The 19,233-nt window shown below is 41.4% G+C and overlaps 1 protein-coding gene across 1 annotated transcript; it reads left to right on the top strand.

The window, feature by feature from the left end:
* Positions 1-1,158: 1,158 nt before the first annotated feature.
* LOC142741887 (phosphatidylinositol polyphosphate 5-phosphatase type IV-like) lies at positions 1,159-18,385 on the top strand. Its single transcript, XM_075851209.1, has 10 exons — positions 1,159-1,271; positions 1,495-1,619; positions 1,897-2,016; positions 2,461-2,556; positions 2,663-2,824; positions 3,447-3,562; positions 3,967-4,103; positions 4,317-4,416; positions 17,901-17,982; positions 18,072-18,385. Exons 1-8 carry the CDS (start codon positions 1,159-1,161, stop codon positions 4,390-4,392), a joined length of 945 nt encoding a protein of 314 aa, XP_075707324.1. The 3' UTR covers positions 4,393-4,416; positions 17,901-17,982; positions 18,072-18,385.
* The last annotated feature ends 848 nt before the right edge of the window (positions 18,386-19,233 follow it).

Here is a 19,233-nt window from a genome sequence, read left to right as displayed (position 1 = left end):
GCTTAGGTATAAAGTATAGTGCTGGCCAGAGTGCTGTCATTTATCAGGTGGATGTGACCGGTACGGTAAGTACTTTATCATTGCTATGTCTCTAGAACAGTCTCATCTATCAGTCTCTTTATGAATATTGGATTCTTACATGTAATTCTAGTGTTTGTCGTGTTATTTTTGTTTTTTATTTGGCATACTTATACACTAGGAAATTGCTTATACAATGTTATCAACAGGGGGTCCCAGGTGCAAGACCCCAAGTCATGTGATCTTCTGACACTTATGATTGACAATATTCTGTTATAGGAATACCCCATTTAATAACAAATTTTTCCAGCTAGTTTCATCACAAGTAATGACCCCCTTATCGTTTTCTGGTCTTTCTAGGTCTTGCTGTTGGATTGACACTGTGTTACTTACTGTGTTGCTTATACGGTTAGCGATTTGTCCTATTTTCGGAGAACTAGTGGCGATTAGTCAAATTCTATCTTGACTGTCTCCTGGTTTTCTACCAAGGACATTGGTGCAGTTTTGCACCCGGGCATTAAACAACCATGCCCTTTTGGAAAAAATCTAAGAAATATCATGTCTCCCAAATTCCTGATAAAGGAAATCTGATGGGAGACATACCAACTATGGAGGAGCCTAACATCTCGCTCCAGAAGTTTTCTGTCATCAAAGATATGGCAGATGAAAAATCCAGCGATCTTAGTCACAGCAAATATTGTGACATTACGTCAAAGAACACCAAGAAGAGCGCATTCAGCCTGCTGACCCGCCTGCGCCCCAAAAATATCTGTAAAAGGTATGTAACTAATAATTCTCATACATTGCTCAGATATCCAGAGCTGTGGTATAACAGTCACTAGATCTTTAATTCTCCCCATATCTTCACAGAAACTTAGGCAGCAGCGCTGTGATCGGCGCTAAAGAACTGGATCGCTATTTCCCAGATAGACGGTTGAGACTATATGTTGCCACCTGGAATATGGAGGGAAAGGTGAGAAGTAATGTACAATATTTATTGTGACCCTTCAGTGTGCCCGAGCTCAAGTTGGATGAAATGGGCCAGTAACCATGTCTCTTTAGTTTGTAGTTGAATATCACATAGACAGGTTATATTCTACCCTATGTCAGTTTAGTTGGCACTCTTTGTATACAATATTAATGTTTGTATATTTTGAACAGGATTATCCGCAAAATCTGGAGGATCTGCTGTTACCATCAGATGATACGAAAGACATTTATGTTATTGGCGTTCAGGAAGGATGTCCAAACAGGTAAGTCTTCTCAGGTTGTCTTACACCAGCCTATGACTGCAGATGGACAGCAGGGCGGCTGATACAAATTCTCTCTCAATGCTCTACTTATTGTATTATCACTCCTTAATTTTCAAAATTTATCCCCAGAGGTTATTATATGGAGTGTTGATACAGATGAGTTGAGTACCTTAATCTTGTGTAATTTATTAATATGTAAATCTGAAATTGTGTCTTCTTGTAGACGGGAATGGGAGATAAAATTACAGGAGACCCTTGGACCACACTATGTATTATACCACTCCTCCGGGCTCGGAGTCCTGTATCTCACCATCTTTGTTCGACGGGAACTAAACTGGTTCTGCTCAGGTAAGATTCACATTCCTACGTCTACATAAGAAGTCTTGAATGTAGTCATTAGCTGGAACATCTTATTTAGTTATTAGAATTAGATGCCTAAGAGCTTGGCTCTCAGATTCTTGACTTCTGAGTATTGGAGATCTAAAAGTTCACACCACAGTTACAAAGTATGAAATTATGTTCTAGTAATATTTCCATAGTTTAATTGGAAATAATTTCTATTCCATTGTTGCATGTAGTACTCTTAACCACTGACCCGTCTTTTTGTGTTTAATTTCTTATACAGAGGTAGAGCACACCCATGTAACAACCAGGCTATTCCACTATGTGAAAACTAAAGGAGCCTTGGGTGTTGCCTTCACCGTCTTTGGAACATCTTTCCTTTTTATTAATTCACATCTGAGATGTAAGTATTTCCAATATTAATATATGACCATGTACAGTTTTACTTTGTATAAAATTGCTGCTATTTGATAATTAACTGAAATATATGGGATGATATGAAGAGATCTGTACTAATAATGTTTTGGTAAAAATAAAAGGTTCGTTCCTGTTTGATCAAACTTTTTCTAATCTATCAATCTCATTCTATGTTGTGAGTGGCCAGTAATACAGATACACGCAGGTACAATTAGTGCAGGAGGGGGTGGCGGCGGCTGGTTTCAGTTGCGCCGCCTCCCCCTCAGAGAGGCAGCAGGGCGGACGGTGTGGCCGTATAATCTCTCACACCCACCCCTCGACTCCATTAGCAGCGGTGGCACGCTGCAATGTGTTTTTTTGAAAATAATATGCGGTTCGGGCCACCCATATGATCATCCGCCACTGCTAATATGTATTTTTTTGTTGGCAGTTGGGGCAGTCAACAAGAGGATCCAGGACTATAAAACCATCACTGAGGGTCTCCGTCTGCCTCAAATTATTCCGGAAAGAATCAACTCCAATGCCTGTGAGTATTACTTATGTGGTTGAACCTATGGATCCTTTTATCTCTCTATTTGTCTCCGTTGAGTCTAAAGCAGTCATGTGCTATAATTTATTTTTTTATTCTACAGTGGACGTCACCAGCCGCTTTGATCGGGTGTTTTGGTTTGGAGACCTCAATTTTCAACTTAAAGAGGACAGAAAAAATGTGGAATCTCTTCTGCAGAAGATCGAAGGAAAAGATATGTCCAGTCTCCTCAAACACGACCATTTGAATGAAGCCAAGAACAATGGTATATTTACTAGTAGATACATGTCTATCACTCCTCAACCTTCATTAAAGTGGTTCTCCACCTTCTGACAACTGATGACCTATCCACCGGATAGGTCATCAGTATATCATCGGTGCGGGTCCGACACCTGGACGCTGCACCGTTAAGCTGCTCCAGTGGCCTGCGGGCACCGGATGTTATGGCACACAATGCTATGTACGGAGCTGGAAGCAGTTGGCTCCGTACATAGCATAGCTGCAGCATAATGCATAACTGTAGGTCTGCCTCCTATTCACTTGAATAGGAGCAGAGTTGCAGTACTGCAGCTCGGCTGCAATTCCGTGGCCGGCGCCAACTGCATCCGGCATGTACGTCCGGTGCTCAAAGGCACCGGACCAGCTGATTAGTGCAGGGTCCGGGTGTCGGACCACCACAGATCATGTACTGATGACCTATCTGGTGAGTATGTCATCAGTTGTCAGAAGTTGGAAAACCCCTTTAATACCACAACCACTTCCACAGATTAATACAAATCACTGACATGATGGTTGATATGTTCCCCAAATTCTTATATAGTGCTAAAATTATCACATGCTCCTTTTTTTTTTAAAATACTGACAACTTTTTTTTCTTTCAACTTAAGGGTCCATATTTCTAGGGTTCAAGGAGCACACCATTGATTTCCTTCCTACATATAAGTTTGACATTGGCACAGACACCTATGATACATCAGTAAAGCAGAGAATTCCATCATATACGGTAAGAGATCTTATTTCCAGGTCTACAGAGCTTGAGAGACAATAGAATCCATGGGCCAGAGGACCCATCATATAATGAATCCCCTCCCCCAATGTAATGAATTGTTATTATTATAGTTGGATGAGTAATTTCTTATGAACAAAGCTTTCAGTTCATTTTACTTTTATGTAGTGAGTTTGTCATCACAGTTTCCCAGTGTAATATGTCGTTGCCCAGCATGGCTCAAGGATACTTATTTAATGAAATCTGTGTGACCAAGTCAAACCTAAAATGCAATAAAGTCTCAATATTCTGCAATATAAATAAAGTAGGCCCAACATTTAGGTCTGTGATGTTTTGCAGTTTAATAATATATTATAATACGATTTCACTAATCATATTTGTTATTTTCATGACCTCTACAGGACAGGGTGTTGTTTAAAAGCCAATGTGAGGGAGATGTGCGAGTCCTGAGATACGACTCTTGCCCTGTTTTGAAGACCTCAGACCACCGACCTGTTTTTGGCATCTTTGAAGTAAAGATCAGGCCTGGTTCAGATGAGTAAGTCATGTTTTCCTCCATGTTGTTGGTATGATACTTTCAGTAGCCGTCATTACTACATGGTCCTTATAGCCAGAGCTCACACTTTGGGGCAGGTGGCTGTACACCTGGGTGACAGTGCTGGAGGATTATAGGATGTGACACTAAGCAATAATTGTATGGTTACCTGCTAACATTATCATATGTCTTACATAAATATATTTCTCATTCCAGCATCCCCTTGGCTGGTGGACACTTTGATCGTAAAATCTATGTAACGGGCATCAGGAGGAAAGGACAAAAAAAGTAGCTGCATCTGTTCATGTCCTTACAGGTAAGAGCTTTGTAGTTGTCTATTATGTTTGCGGTGAAAATTTTCTTCCATCTCTTAGGTTTTCCTCTGTATCTGTAATTTATTTTATCAACTAATTTAACTAAAGTGTAAATAAGTATTTTCAATCTTAAAATTCCAACTCCTTGTATTCAGACACTTTTTCATTTCTGAATGAAGGTTGTGGGCTTTGGGGAACAACGTCCCCAACTGTAAGCATGTATGTAGTATAGTACAATGACTTTCCTAAAGGAACAGGTCATCTGAATGGATGGAACAACTGGATTTTATGATGCATTAGCTTCTAAGCAAAAATGATGGATACAAGGAACATTGTTATCGATGGAAGACATTACTTGGCATCTTGCAGGACTCCTAAGGAACAGTCAGAATCTCCGGGGCATAAAACATCGGAACATTAGAAAGTTCCCGTAACATGCTGAACAGCGCAGCTCTAGGTCAGACCCATTGCTTGCATCAACCATCTTCAAGGTTTGTAGTGTGACCCTGTGATCGCAACTTGGGTCACGTTACGCCTTGATCTCCATGCAGGTTCAAATCGATAGGTAGGACGAGCTGCTCGGAGAAGTAACAGATACACTGAGACGTTTCTCAAGGTAAAATACTTCTAATTTATTGAACTACAGTGCTCATACTTATAGCATCAGACGAACAAAGAACATTCCATAACATATGAGTCATCTGTATATTCAAGCCTTACAGCTTCCTTTCCCATACAAGCTCATTGGTGGAGCACCAGGTATTCCCTTATGTTTCCTTTATGCTTAGGGGGGTGGTCAAGTGATTGACCATCTGTTTGCAATTTCAAGGGACGGCAGAGCATCTGCAAACTATTTCTTCTCTTAACCTTTCTAAAATACCTTTATATTGTAATACATGTTCTCCTTTATAACATTTCACTCCTTATGGTCCCAAATACATTATATATGTATATTTATACCATAACAATCCCTCCTTTTGTGATTTTACCAACACCTAAATTCCAATGCTACTTCTATCTCCGGATAGCAAGGCTTCGATCCATTTCTTCACTTGATTCACACAGGTATGTAGGTGGGGTAATCTCACAACATTCTTTCATCATAATGTATAGGCCTCTGATTGAATGCTTCCCTTATTTTACAAAATGCATAACAATTAAAACATGTAAGCAATACAAATAATATCATTAAACAAATCAATGGTTGGAAAAGCACATGTAATATTTTAGTAGCTGTAGGTGAGAATCCTGTAAAAACGTCATACCAGTGATGGGCACTAGCATCTTTAATTGCTGATGACAAATGTATCACTTCCCTAGCTGCTAATGTAGCCAATATTTTCACCCTACTTAGAGTTACATTATGGGCTTGGATTAGTTTTTCAACTTCTCCTGATCGTTGTAACACCTTTTTCATTTCGTCTAAAGATAAACTAAAATTTCCATAGGGCAAAGGTTCAGGTACCCATATAGTGGACATTATTTCTTCTAAAGTAGGCAGGAACACTATAGTTTGGTTCCCCCAAGTCAAATGCGTCACATTGTATAGACATCCTGAAAATGGTCCTGTGAGTTTAAACTGGCTAAGGGTCTGTTTGTTGTTAGTTATTAAACATACATGCTGTGGACCTACTTCAATATAAACCTGTAGGTTAGCTTCTGGGATTATAGTGAGTGCGCATACATTATCCTGGTGCTGCATTAGACAGGGTTCATATATCCCTGACTGTTTATTACATACATATCCTTGCTCTGTTAATTGGCACAAATCTATATTCCTTGTCTTATTTTGAGAATCTATGTGTGTTCCTTTCATTTCCGGCATCCAATATTGTCCTAATAATGTCACCAGATCAATCATTACCATTGGCATAACAATAAATTTGCATAATAGAGTAGGATTTTTCACATTAAATGCTATTAGTCTTCCTGCACACCATTTAGGTGTACACTCAGTATACTCAGGCTGTAACAATAACCACGTATCATTTCTCTTTCCTATGGGCAGAATGTCTGTCCATTGCCTAACATGACTACTAAACAATTTATTCTTAAAATTATTCATCTGTTCTTGTTGCCACATCGTTTTAAGCGTACATACTGTCCAATTTACAAAAGTTGATACACTCTGTAATGTTCTATATTCGGTTAGCATACTTTCATTAAAAACATTTAGAAACAGTTCATCTATAGCTAACCCTTTTTGCTGTAAGTCAAAGGTAGTAGGTAACTATGACGCACCTATCCTTAATGCAGTAGATGTGTCATCTCCCACTGAGTTTAATTTGTTCATAACTGTTTCTAACTGTATACCATTCAATACTCCTAATCCCGTTCCTACCCCTCCTAATAGCGTGTCATACCATTCTCTTTTTTTGTCTGACAGCTGGGGGATTCAGGGAAGGAAATATTGAAGTGTACATTCTTTTTCTGCTGTTGGGTTACAGCGCTCTTACAAGTGTGTGGGATTCTTTCCAGACTTTGTACTGTTATATGTGGCTTAAAACTATCTCTTAAAATTGTTATCAAGAATACAAAATTTTTATATTCTATTTCTTATTTCGCTATTATTCATACATAATATCATCCCATCAGTTTCTTTTATTACAATCGTAGAGTTGAGCCTCTCCTTGTTGCATCTTTCATAAGTCTTATTTATCATTTCGTTTCTATTTTTACTGGTTGTATATTTCTGTAGATACTGTAAATCTGGTTCATAACAACAAAGCAACAGCCCCGGCGTCTCTTCTTGTATGCCAATGTTGGCTGTTTTGTCTATGTGAAGGTACACAGTCCCTCCATGTGGTCCTTTTTTCCAAGTCCCTTTGGTTGTAGTCACACTTGTAGTATAACACGGGGCATTGGCCTTACAGGTGTAGTTACCCTGCTTTCTATCCACTGTGGCATTCGCCCACCCTGTCCTGAACTGTTCCAGTGATTCTGTACTGATTACGTGTACAGGAGTAGCAGTTCTGCCTTTTTGTATAAGAGCACACGCAACAACCGCCGCAACAACCGCAAAGCTCTTCATTCTTCTGGCTGAAGAACCTTTTTACAATGACTGGCGTGAATCCAGCTTGCCTTTCCTTCGAGCTTCACTGAGGTGCTTGTTGTGAGTAGGACTTGAAACGGTCCGTCAAATCTTGGGTCTAGACTTTTCCTCACGTGTCTCTTAATGACCACCCAATCTCCCGGTTCTAACTTATGCGTCCCTTCAACTGAATCAGGATCTGGAATGGAAGCAAAAACTTGTGCATGCACCTTGGTCAATTGTTTGTTCAGCGTTGATACATAATCTGTTAGTCTACCATACTGCATTTGGAGCACCTGTGGAAAATAACATCCTAATCTGGGAGCCGATCCAAATAAGATCTCATATGGGCTGAGACCTGTTCTTTTTGTTGGAGTGTATCTTACTGAGAACAAGGCTAATGGTAGACACTTGGTCCATGGTTTCCCGGTTTCTACCATTGCTTTTTGGATTTTCAATTTGAGAGTCCCATTTAGTCTCTCAACCTTCCCACTGCTCTGTGGATGGTATGGTGTATGTAGGGCTTGACTTATGCCTAGAGCTGACAACTAGAGATGAGCGAACCGGGACAACCGAACCCGGTTTCGGTCCGAACTTCCGGTAAAGTTCGGTTCGCAGCGAATCCGAACTTCACCGGGTTCGGCCGAACCCGTTTTGACCGAACCCGGTCAAAAACATTATACAAATCGGCAGCCACTTATCTCTATCAATCACTGATAGAGAAAAGAGGCTGCTGATTAAAAATAAAATAAAAAGCATTTCATAGGTACCCGGTCGTTGTCTTGTTGACGAGTCCCTCTTCTTCCTCCATTCCGACCTTTTCTGACGCGGCAGCCTGTGATTGGCTGCAGAGGCCTCTGCAGCCTGTGATTGGCTGCAGAGGCCGCGGCAGCCTGTGATTGGCTGCAGCGCTCACAAGGCTGCATCGTCATCAAGGAATGTCGGGCCGGATGTCGAGAGGGACGCGTCACCAAGGCAACGGCCAGGAGACCGGACTGGAGGAAGCAGAAAGTTCTCGGTAAGTATGAACGTCTTTTTTTTTACAGGTACTGTGATCGGTAGTCACTGTCCATGGTACTGAAACAGTTACTGCCGATCAGTTAACTCTTTCAGCACCCTGAACAGTGACTATTTAGTGTATGTGCACACACACTAATTACGTCCGTAAATGACGGACGTATTTCGGCCGCAAGTACCGGACCGAACACAGTGCAGGGAGCCGGGCTCCTAGCATCATACTTATGTACGATGCTAGGAGTCCCTGCCTCTCTGCAGGACAACTGTCCCGTACTGTAATCATGTTTTCAGTACGGGACAGTAGTTCCACGGAGAGGCAGGGACTCCTAGCATCGTACATAAATATGATGCTAGGAGCCCGGCTCCCTGCAGGGTGTTCGGTCCGGTACTTGCGGCCGAAATACGTCCGTCAATTACGGACGTAATTAGTGTGTGTGCACATACCCTTACTGACGTCGCCTAGCAACGCTGCCGTAATGACGGGTGCACACATGTAGCCACCCGTCATTACGGGGCCTCATGCACACGACCATAAAAACACCCGTTATCACGGGTCGTAATTACGACCCGAAATAGCGGGCCCATAGACTTCTGTTAGCCACGGGTACCTTCCCGTTTTCTCACGGGAAGGTGCCCGTGCCGTTAAAAAGATAGAACATGTTCTATTTTTTTATTTTACGGGCCGTGCTCGTAATTACGACTCGTAAGTACGAGCACGGCCGGCCGGCCACGGGCAGCCGGACGCTTTTGCGAACCGTGCTGTCATTATAATTATAGCAGCACGGCCCGTAAAATAGAAAAATAGAACATGTTCTATTTTTTTAACGGCACGGGCACCTTCCCGTGAGAATACGGAAAGGTACCCGTGGGTAACAGAAGTCTATGAGCCCGTTATTGCGGGTCGTAATTACGACCCGCAATAACGGGTGTTTTTACGGTCGTGTGCATGATGGGAGCACGGCTCGGAAAAACGAACGGCTGCCCGTGCTCATCTCCTGAAATAATCTGTGCTGCCTTAAACTCTGTGGACAGGTCAGGATCCTGTTTCTTTTAAATGCTGCTAGGGAACCCGCTCGATCCACTATATAAGGCTACGCTACAGTGCAGCATTTAAAAGAAACAGGATCCTGACCTGTCCACAGAGTTTAAGGCAGCACAGAGTATTTCAGGAGATGAGCGTGCAGATTCAGTGCTGTTGTGAACTCTGCTCTTACCATTACGTAGCTCTCAGTCTGTTATCTCTCCTCCACTCCTGTCCTCAAGAACACCTTCACATGATTGGCAAGTCACCACGTAATGGTAAGAGCAGAGTTCACAGCAGCACAGAGTATTTCAGGAGATGAGCGTGCGGATCTTGTGCGTGGTGGTGACTTGCCAATCATGTGAACGTGTTATAGAGGACAGGAGTGGAGGAGATGTAACAGACTGAGCTACGTAATGGTAAGAACAGAGTTCACAGCAGCACAGAGTATTTCAGGAGAGGAGCGTGCAGATTCAGTGCTGCTGTGAACTCTGCTCTTACCATTACGTAGCTCAGTCTGTTACCTCTCCTCCACTCCTGTCCTCAATAACACCTTCACGTGATTGGCAAGTCACCACCCCGCACAAGATCCGCACGCTCATCTCCTGAAATACTCTGTGCTGCTGTGAACTCTGCTCTTACCATTACGTGGTGACTTGCCAATCATGTGAAGGTGTTCTGGAGGACAGGAGTGGAGGAGAGGTAACAGACTGAGAGCTACGTAATGGTAAGAGCAGAGTTCGCAGCAGCACTGAATCTGCACGCTCATCTCCTGAAATACTCTGTGCTGCCTTAAACTCTATGGACAGGTCAGGATCCTGTTTCTTTTAAATGCTGCACTGTAGCGCAGCCGTATATAGTGGATCGAGCGGGTTCCCCAGCAGCATTTAAAAGAAACCGTGTTTGTGTATGTGTGTGTTTGTGTATATATGTGTGTTTGGGTATGTGACTTTGTCTGTTTTTGTTTTTATATGTGTGTGTGTGTATATATGGGTGTGTTTGTGTATATGTGTTTTGTGTATATGTTTGTGTATATATGGGTGTATTTGTGTATATGTTTGTGTGTAGATGTTTGTGTGTGTTTTTGTATGTGTATATGGGTGTGTGTTTGTGTGTATATATGGGTGTGTTTGTGTATATGTGTTTGTGTATATGTGTGTTTGGGTATGTGTGTTTTTGTTTGTATATGTGTTTGTGTATATGTGTTCGTGTATGTGTGTATAACTGTGTGTGTGTGTGTTTGGATATGTGTGTTTTTGTTTGTATATGTGTGAGTTCGTGTATATGTGTGTGTTTGTCTGTTTATGTGTGTGTGTATATCTTGTTGTGTTTGTGTATATATGTGTGTGTCTGTGTATGGTTGTTTGTTTGTGTGTGCGTGTATATATGTGTGTAGGTGAGTAGAAGTATTGGTATTGTTCACATTGATAACTGTTTTTTTATGTTGTTGCAGATTTTGATGTACCGATTGGACTACATCTACGATTCGTTGGACTACTGCGTAGATCTGCGTTTTTTCAAATTTTAATAAAATGGTTAACGAGGGTTTTGTTGGGGATTTCTTATTTCAATAAAAAAGAATTGTCTTTGTGTTTTTTTTTTCAAACTTTATTAGTGCCTAGATAATGGCAGTTGGCTGATTGACAGCGTCCATTATTAAGGCGGTACTTAGTGTTAGCCGGTGCAGAGGCTAGCACTAACCACCCATTATTACCCCGGTACCCACCACCACCAGGGGTGCCGGGAAGAGCCAGGTACGATCCAGTATCCGACCATCTGTTGTGATGGTCGGGCTCTGGGGCGGCCGCAGGCTGGTATTATGAGGCTGGGAAGGGCCAAAAACAGTGGACCTTCCCACCCTTGTAATGCTAGGCTGCTGCTGCTGTGTTGTATCTGGCTGGTTATAAAAATGGGGGGGACCCCCACGTCGTTTTTTTTTTGGAATTTAACAAATTTAGCAATAGACGGGTCCCCCACATTTTTAATAACCAGCCATATACAAGGCCGCAGCAGTCTGGCATTACATGGGTGGGAAGGGCCACTGGTTTTGTCCATTCCCAGGCTAATAACACTGTGTTGTATGTGGCTGGTTATGATAAATTGGGTGGAACCCCATGTCTTTTTTAAAAAAAAAATGTAAATAAATAATTTAAAAAAATGACGTGGGGTCCCCCCCACTTTTATAACCAGCCAGATACAACACAGCAGCAGCAGCCTAGCATTACAAGGGTGGGAAGGTCCACTGTTTTTGGCCCTTCCCAGCCTCATAATACCAGCCTGCGGCCGCCCCAGGGCCCGACCATCACAACAGATGGTCGGGTACTGGATCGTACCTGGCTCTTCCCGGCACCCCTGGTGGTTTTGGGTACCGGGGTAATAATGGTGGTTAGTGTTAGCCTCTGCACCGGCTAACACTAAGCCTCGCATTAGTAATGGATGTTGTCACTCAGACCGCGGCCATTACTAAAGTGGTAATAATAAAATTTGAAAAGAAAAAGACAAAGATATAGATAAAATATTTTATTGAAATAAAGCACCCCCAACACAACCCTCATTAACCATTTTATTGTAGAAAAAAAACCGTCATCGAAGTAGTCCTCGAAACCGACGTAGTCCAAACACCAAACCTGTAAAAAAATAAAATAATGAAATAAAACATGTCGTAGGCTTAGATTCAGTTTAATGTGTGATACTGACTGTTATACCATGTATAGAAGCCTGCCGCGAAGTTGACTTAGATACAGGGCGCCAGCAGACAGTATCATACATGGCCATACATACATATATACATACATATATACAAACATACATACATATATACAAGCATGCACATATATACATGCAAATATACATACATGCAAACATACACACATATATACATGCAAACTATCATACATACATGCATACACACACACATGAAAACATACATACATACAAACAAACATGCAAAGATACATACATACATATATACAAGCATGCACAAATATACATGCAAACATAAATACATGCAAACATAATTACATACATGCACATATATATAAACATACATGCAAACATACATGCAAAAATAAAAACATGCAAACATACATACATGCACATATATACATACATACATGACAACATACATACAAACATACATGACAACATACATACATGCAAACATACATACATGCAAACATACATACACACATGCAAACATATATACATGCAAATATACATACAAACATGCACATGTATACATACATGCCAACATACATGCACATATATACATACATACATGACAACATACATACATGCAAATATAGATACATACATACACACATGCACATATATACATACATGCCAACATACATGCACATATATACATACATGACAACATACATACATACATGACAACATACATACATATATATATATACACACACATGCAAATATACATACATTCATGCAAACATACATGCAAACATACATACATACATACACACATGCACATATATACATACATGACAACATACATACATACATGACAACATACATGCAAAAATACATACATGCAAACATACATACATGCAAATATATACATGCAAATATACATACAAACATGCACATATATACATACATGCCAACATACATGCAAACATACATGCACAGATATACATACATACATACATGCCAACATACATACATGCCAAAAAATAATAATAATACGTTCATACTTACTTTCCTCCTGTCCGGCCTCCAGCGATGACGTTTCATTCATGTCGCCGCTGCAGCCTGTGATTGGCTGCAGAGGCGGTCACGTGGGATGAAGCGTCATCCTGACGTGCGTGACCGCCACTACAGCCTGTGATTGGCTGCAGCGGCGAAAGGGATGAAACGTCATCGCTGGAGGCCGGACAGGAGGAAAGTAAGTACGAACGTATAATTTTTATTTTTTTATTACATTTAAATGGTATTTTCCGCGCGCCGAGCATGTACTGTCAAGGTTGCTGAAAGAGTTAGTGCAGCCCATTAACTCTATCAGCACCCTGGACAGTAGCATGCTCGGCGCACGTAAGTGACAGGTTCGGTCAGAACTAGTTCGGTCCGAACCGAACTTTTTTGTGAAATTCGGCGAACTAGCCGAACCGAACTTTTGATAAGTTCGCTCATCTCTACTGACAACACATGGTTCATGATTTCACCCGTAAAATGAGTTCCTCTGTCGCTCTCGATCACCTCTGGAACTCCATATCTGCACACCACCTCGTTGATCAGTTTCTTTGCTGTGGCTACGGCTGTAGCTTTGGTTACTGGAAATGCTTCTGGCCATCCTGAAAAGAGATCAATACAAACAAGCACATACTCATAGGTACCGACTTTTGGTAATTGAATATAGTCTATCTGTAGTCTCTGGAATGGGTAAATTGGCTTTGGGGTGTGTTTTTGTGGCACTTTCACTGTTCTCCCCACGTTATTGGTGGCACATACCATACACCCTTGTACAAACTTACTCGCTACAGTGCTAAACCCTGGAGCATACCAGGTTTTGTTAACCAAGTCCATCATTGCTGTTTTTGACTGGTGTGTCTGTCCATGCGTTACCTGTGCCATCATAGGGAACATTGTTTGTGGCAGACACAGCTTATTTTGTTGTTGCCATAGTCCATCCGCTCTCAGGGTAGCTCCCTGATTCTGCCATCTAGTTATTTCTTCTTTGGATATTTGGTTTTGCAGATTTTGTAGTATTGTGGGGCTGATGTTGACCACGGAGTCTTCAGGATGTTGGTACATCATAACTGTTACTGGACCTACTGGCTTTAAGGCTGCTGCTTTTGCGGCTTGGTCTGCCAAAGCATTTCCTTTTGTCTCTGGTGAACTCACCTTAGTGTGAGCTTTAATTTTTACTACTGCTACTTCTGTGGGTAACATCAGGGTCTCCATCAAGTATTTTACAAAGTCTGCATTCTTTACAGGTGTACCTGCAGAGGTCAAAAACTGTCTAGCCTTCCATATAGGGCCATAGTCATGTGCAATGCCAAAAGCATATCGAGAGTCAGTGTATGTATTTGCTGTCTTTCCTTCTGCATGTTGGCATGCTGCTGCCAGGGCCTTAAGCTCCGCTTCTTGTGCTGAGCGGGACGCTGGTAAGGAGGCTGCTTCTAGGACTACATCTTCGGTGGTTACTGCATATCCTGTAAGAAAAGATCCTTCTACAAAATACCTTGAACCATCCACAAAGAGTATTAGGTCTGGGTTTTGGAGTGGGGTATCTTTTACATGTGCAAACACCACTGTTTCCTGGGCCATAAGGGCCATACAATCATGTTCATCAGTTTCAGGCAAAAATTGTGACCATACTTTACCTACGTCTTCTCCCCCTTGCTCCAAAGGCAGTAAGGTAGCTGGGTTCAATGTAGTACAGCGGTGTAAAGTAACCTGCTCAGGAAGAAGAAATGCACAGGTTAATCTCAAATGTCTTGCTGTTGACAAGTGCTTTGGCTGTACTTGAGTGAGAATAGCAGTAATATCATTTGGTACAAAAACTTTGACTGGAAATGCCAAAACCAAATCTGAGGCCTTGTTTAACATTGAATTTACAGCAATGATAGCTCTCACACATGATGGGGAACCTCGGGCCACAGGGTCTAGTCTAGCTGAATAATATGCTACCGGGCGCTGCTGTGGTCCATGACTGTAGAGCTATAGATTCCCATTTTGGTATGTATGAGCTGCACTAAGTCTTCCCATGTTGCTGAATACATTTTCTGAATTTGTTCTATATATCTCCAAAAAGGGACAGGCTCTGTCTCCGGGTCGGGGGCTTTCTGAACTAAAGTCAACGCATCCCTAGGGTTCCATGGCTTATATTTATGTTCCTTATCTTTATTAAAATTCTTGTCAGCTTCAGTCGCAAACAGGTCTGTCAACACTTGTAACCTTTTTCCCACGTTTTCTAATGCTTGCGTCGTATCTTTTGACTCGGGAAGCTTCCTTGCTGCTTCTGCCTGATCCATATTACGCTGATGTCTTTCCCTTTCCTCTTTCTCTTCTGCCTCCTCTTTTTCCCTTTTCTCTCTATACGCTCTAGTTTCTACTCTTTCATCCGTTGAGCCCTCGGCTCCTCCTGTTACTGGGGTTATTCATGCCAACACTACAGGGGCCAACCCTATTGTTTGTTTATATGGTACTGGTACTTGTTGAGGTGAGGGAGCAAAGGGGTTTGTGCTACTCATTTTTGGTACCACTGGATATATCCCTAGGGGATTTTGCCCTCCTGGTCTTGCTGCCCCACATGCAAAACAAGTATCCCTCCATGCTTGATTCTGCTGACCACACACTCTACACGTCCATCCCCCTGGTCCCTGCGTCGTGACTACCCCATACCCCGGTGGGCTACTTGCTTTTTCCTTTCCTTGTTTACCACCTTCATTATAACAAGTGTAGTAAAACTTATCTTTACATTCTGTTTCCCTGAAACCTCCTCGTACTACTTCTTTTGACACTTTTCTCCATGCTTCTGCTTTCCCCTGTAACTTTTAATCTTTCAACCATCCACGTTTTATGTCACAACATTCATTCCATTTTTCCAGATCTAATCTTCCCGCTTTTCCCATTCCACATGCCTACATTAACTGATTCGTTCCTTTTGTCACATCCTTTCCCTCTCTTTCCGCCACTACCTGTTTGGCTGTCAGTCCTTGTGGGTGCTCATCTCGTAATAGGGACACCAAGTTCCCCATTGTTGCCTAGTTATAAGTGGTCGCCTATGGGCAGACCCTAAGTTATGTAGGGGGTCATTTTCCTGATAGGTGAATTCCTTTCTCACCTATTTGAGACAGTTACTTATCCCCTCGAAACTTCTTTTTAAAGAGGGTAACCAAGTTTCCCATCTTGTGACTGTAAGTGGTGGCCTTAGGCACACACGTATTTTGTTACAGATTTTAGCTACTGACACATGAATTCTATTCTCATCTATTTTAGACAGTTTCTAGTTTCCGTACTTACTTATTTTGTTACAGATTTTAGCTACTGACAGATGACTTCTATTCTCATCTATTTTAGACAGTTTCTAGTTTCCGTACTTACTTTCTACTCTGGACAGAGAATCTTCCTTTTACAGTCCTTTTATAACTAGCTTACTTTCTTCGTCTGAGACACCACTCGAGTACGTGCCCTCCGCACCATAAGAGTAATATGACAAATATTCCTAATCCAAATAACAAGGCAAACGTAAAATCAAGCTGTTCATTTGAAATGCCGGTTTATCGGACTGCAGAAAATTCTGGAATTTTGAGCTGAAAATCAGCGCATGATAATCCCAGCAAGTACTCCAATCGTGTACACACGTTCTCGGTATTTTGCCGGATTATCGGACTGCACAAAATTTTCGATTTCCGGGCTAAAATTTAGCCTATCATAATCCCCGTAGTCACCTGAAGCATGTACACATGTTTCTGGTAATTTGCCGGATTATCGGAATTTTTTTTCCAAAAACAATTTCCTTATTCTAAAATGCATTTGTGACACAAAACTGGGTTTCTACAACATTCATACAAATACTGTCATGGAGATCAGGCACTTTATCCTGAGGGTAGGATTTATTTTAGACTTGACCAGATTTTTACACTAAAAATACCCTCATGTGGCCCCTCTATTCCTTAGGAGTACTACCGGGAAGGCGACCTACCAGACAGGAAGGTGCAGAGCAGAGTTTGTAAGAATTAAGTATTCTTACCTTGCTGCAGCAGTGGTCTGCACGTTCCATCGTCCGGGAGGTCGCCACTCTAGTCCCGGGAGATCCCCTGGGTGGGGTGCCGTCCTTCTGGTCAAGTCTTTGTTCGGGCGCCAATTTCTGTGATGGCAACTTGGGTCACGTTACACCTTGATCTCCATGCAGGTTCAAATCGATAGGTAGGACGAGCTGCTCGGAGAAGTAACAGATACACTGAGACGTTTCTCAAGGTAAAATACTTCTAATTTATTGAACTACAGTGCTCATACTTATAGCATCAGACGAACAAAGAACATTCCATAACATATGAGTCATCTGTATATTCAAGCCTTACAGCTTCCTTTCCCATACAAGCTCATTGGTGGAGCACCAGGTATTCCCTTATGTTTCCTTTATGCTTAGGGGGGTGGTCAAGTGATTGACCACCATCTGTTTGCAATTTCAAGGGACGGCAGAGCATCTGCAAACTATTTCTTCTCTTAACCTTTCTAAAATACCTTTATATTGTAATACATGTTCTCCTTTATAACATTTCACTCCTTATGGTCCCAAATACATTATATATGTATATTTATACCATAACAACCCCCAGGATCAATTAAGAAATTTATTTACCTCAAATCACCTTAAAAGGTCTTCTAAATTTTGTGTCTGCTAAGAAACACACATTATAGAACATTAATAGCAAATATTTGTCTTGCAGCATAAACATCAATTCCGCAGTACATCTGGCGAGAATAGCGCTCCCTGTCACCGGAGGAGCCACCATCAATGCTGATAGAAAGGTAAGTTCCTCTGGATGTGTCCCCTCTCTATATTTATCAAGCAGCCTGAATGATCAATATTTAATAGGGTTGTGTGCTTCTCCCCCCAGAACAAGTCAGCAGATATCAACAGAACATCAATAACACCAATAACAACCAAGGGCAGAATCCGCCATCTTACAAGAATTCCAAAGGCGAGACTTAACATTTCTACAACATCTGTCACAGAAGAGACATCAATGTGGTCACCAGGGCATCAATATCACCCAGAAGACCAGATTCAGAACAGGACAATATGTCATCTCTTCTTGTGTCTGTGGAATCCAGATTTTCCACCCCTTACTGATACTACAGTATATACTGTGACATATTCCGTAGTTTTTACTGGATTTTGTATTACCATCATCTTTACCATTATATATTTTGATCCACAAAAACCTTAAATAAATCTTTAACATCAACCCAGAAGTGTGACTGGTAATTGTTATGTGCGCGGCTGCAACTTACCACAGTGTATACTATTCACCTAACCGACCCTTCACAGCGCTATTTGTGTGACATCGCGTTTAATCCAGTGGTAGGTGACAGGACATTGTATCATATGTACACAATACAGAGTGTATGGAACGTGCCGCCATATGTACTGGATTATATCCTGTAGGACAAAGAGTGACAGGAGATGTAAAACATTGATATATTTGATTTTTGCTTTACCCCTTAAGGACGCAGCCTAGTTTGGGCCTTAGGGCTCAGAGCCCATTTTTCAAATCTGACATATCTAACTTTATGTGGTAATAACGTCGGAATTCTTAAACCTATCCAAGCGATTCTGAGATTGTTATCTAGTGAGACATTGGGCTTTATGATAGCTGTAAAATTTTGTTGATATGTTCAGTGTTTATTAGTGAAAAATTGCAAAATGTAGAGAAAATTTAGAAAACATAGAATTTTTCTAAAGTAAAAAATGCATCTGCTTGTAAAACAGATGGTTATACCACCCAAAATAGTTACTAGTTCACATTTCCCATAATTCTGCTTTAGATTGGCATCATTTTTTGAACATTCTTTGATTTTTCTTGGACGTTACAAGGCTTAGAACTTAAACAGCAATTTCTCATATTTTTAAGAACATTTGAAAAGCCTTTTTTTTAAGGTACCTGTTCAGCTCTGAAGTGGCTTTGAGGCACCTATGTATTAGAAACCCCAACAAAACTCCCTGTTTTAAAAACTAGACCCCTCAAAGTATTCAAAACAGCATTTAGAAAGTTTTTT

This window comes from Rhinoderma darwinii, chromosome 2 (genome assembly GCF_050947455.1).
Source record: "Rhinoderma darwinii isolate aRhiDar2 chromosome 2, aRhiDar2.hap1, whole genome shotgun sequence".
NCBI lineage: Eukaryota > Metazoa > Chordata > Amphibia > Anura > Rhinodermatidae > Rhinoderma > Rhinoderma darwinii.
This window is presented reverse-complemented; position numbering and strand designations above follow the sequence as displayed.

Coding starts and splice junctions, on each gene's coding strand:
- LOC142741887 (XM_075851209.1), top strand. CDS start 1,159: ATGTTTGTATATTTTGAACAGGATTATCCGCAAAATCTGGAGGATCTG. Junction 1,620..1,896: donor ACTAAACTGGTTCTGCTCAG/GTAAGATTCACA, acceptor TTTCTTATACAG/AGGTAGAGCACACCCATGTA. Junction 2,825..3,446: donor GAATGAAGCCAAGAACAATG/GTATATTTACTA, acceptor TTTCAACTTAAG/GGTCCATATTTCTAGGGTTC.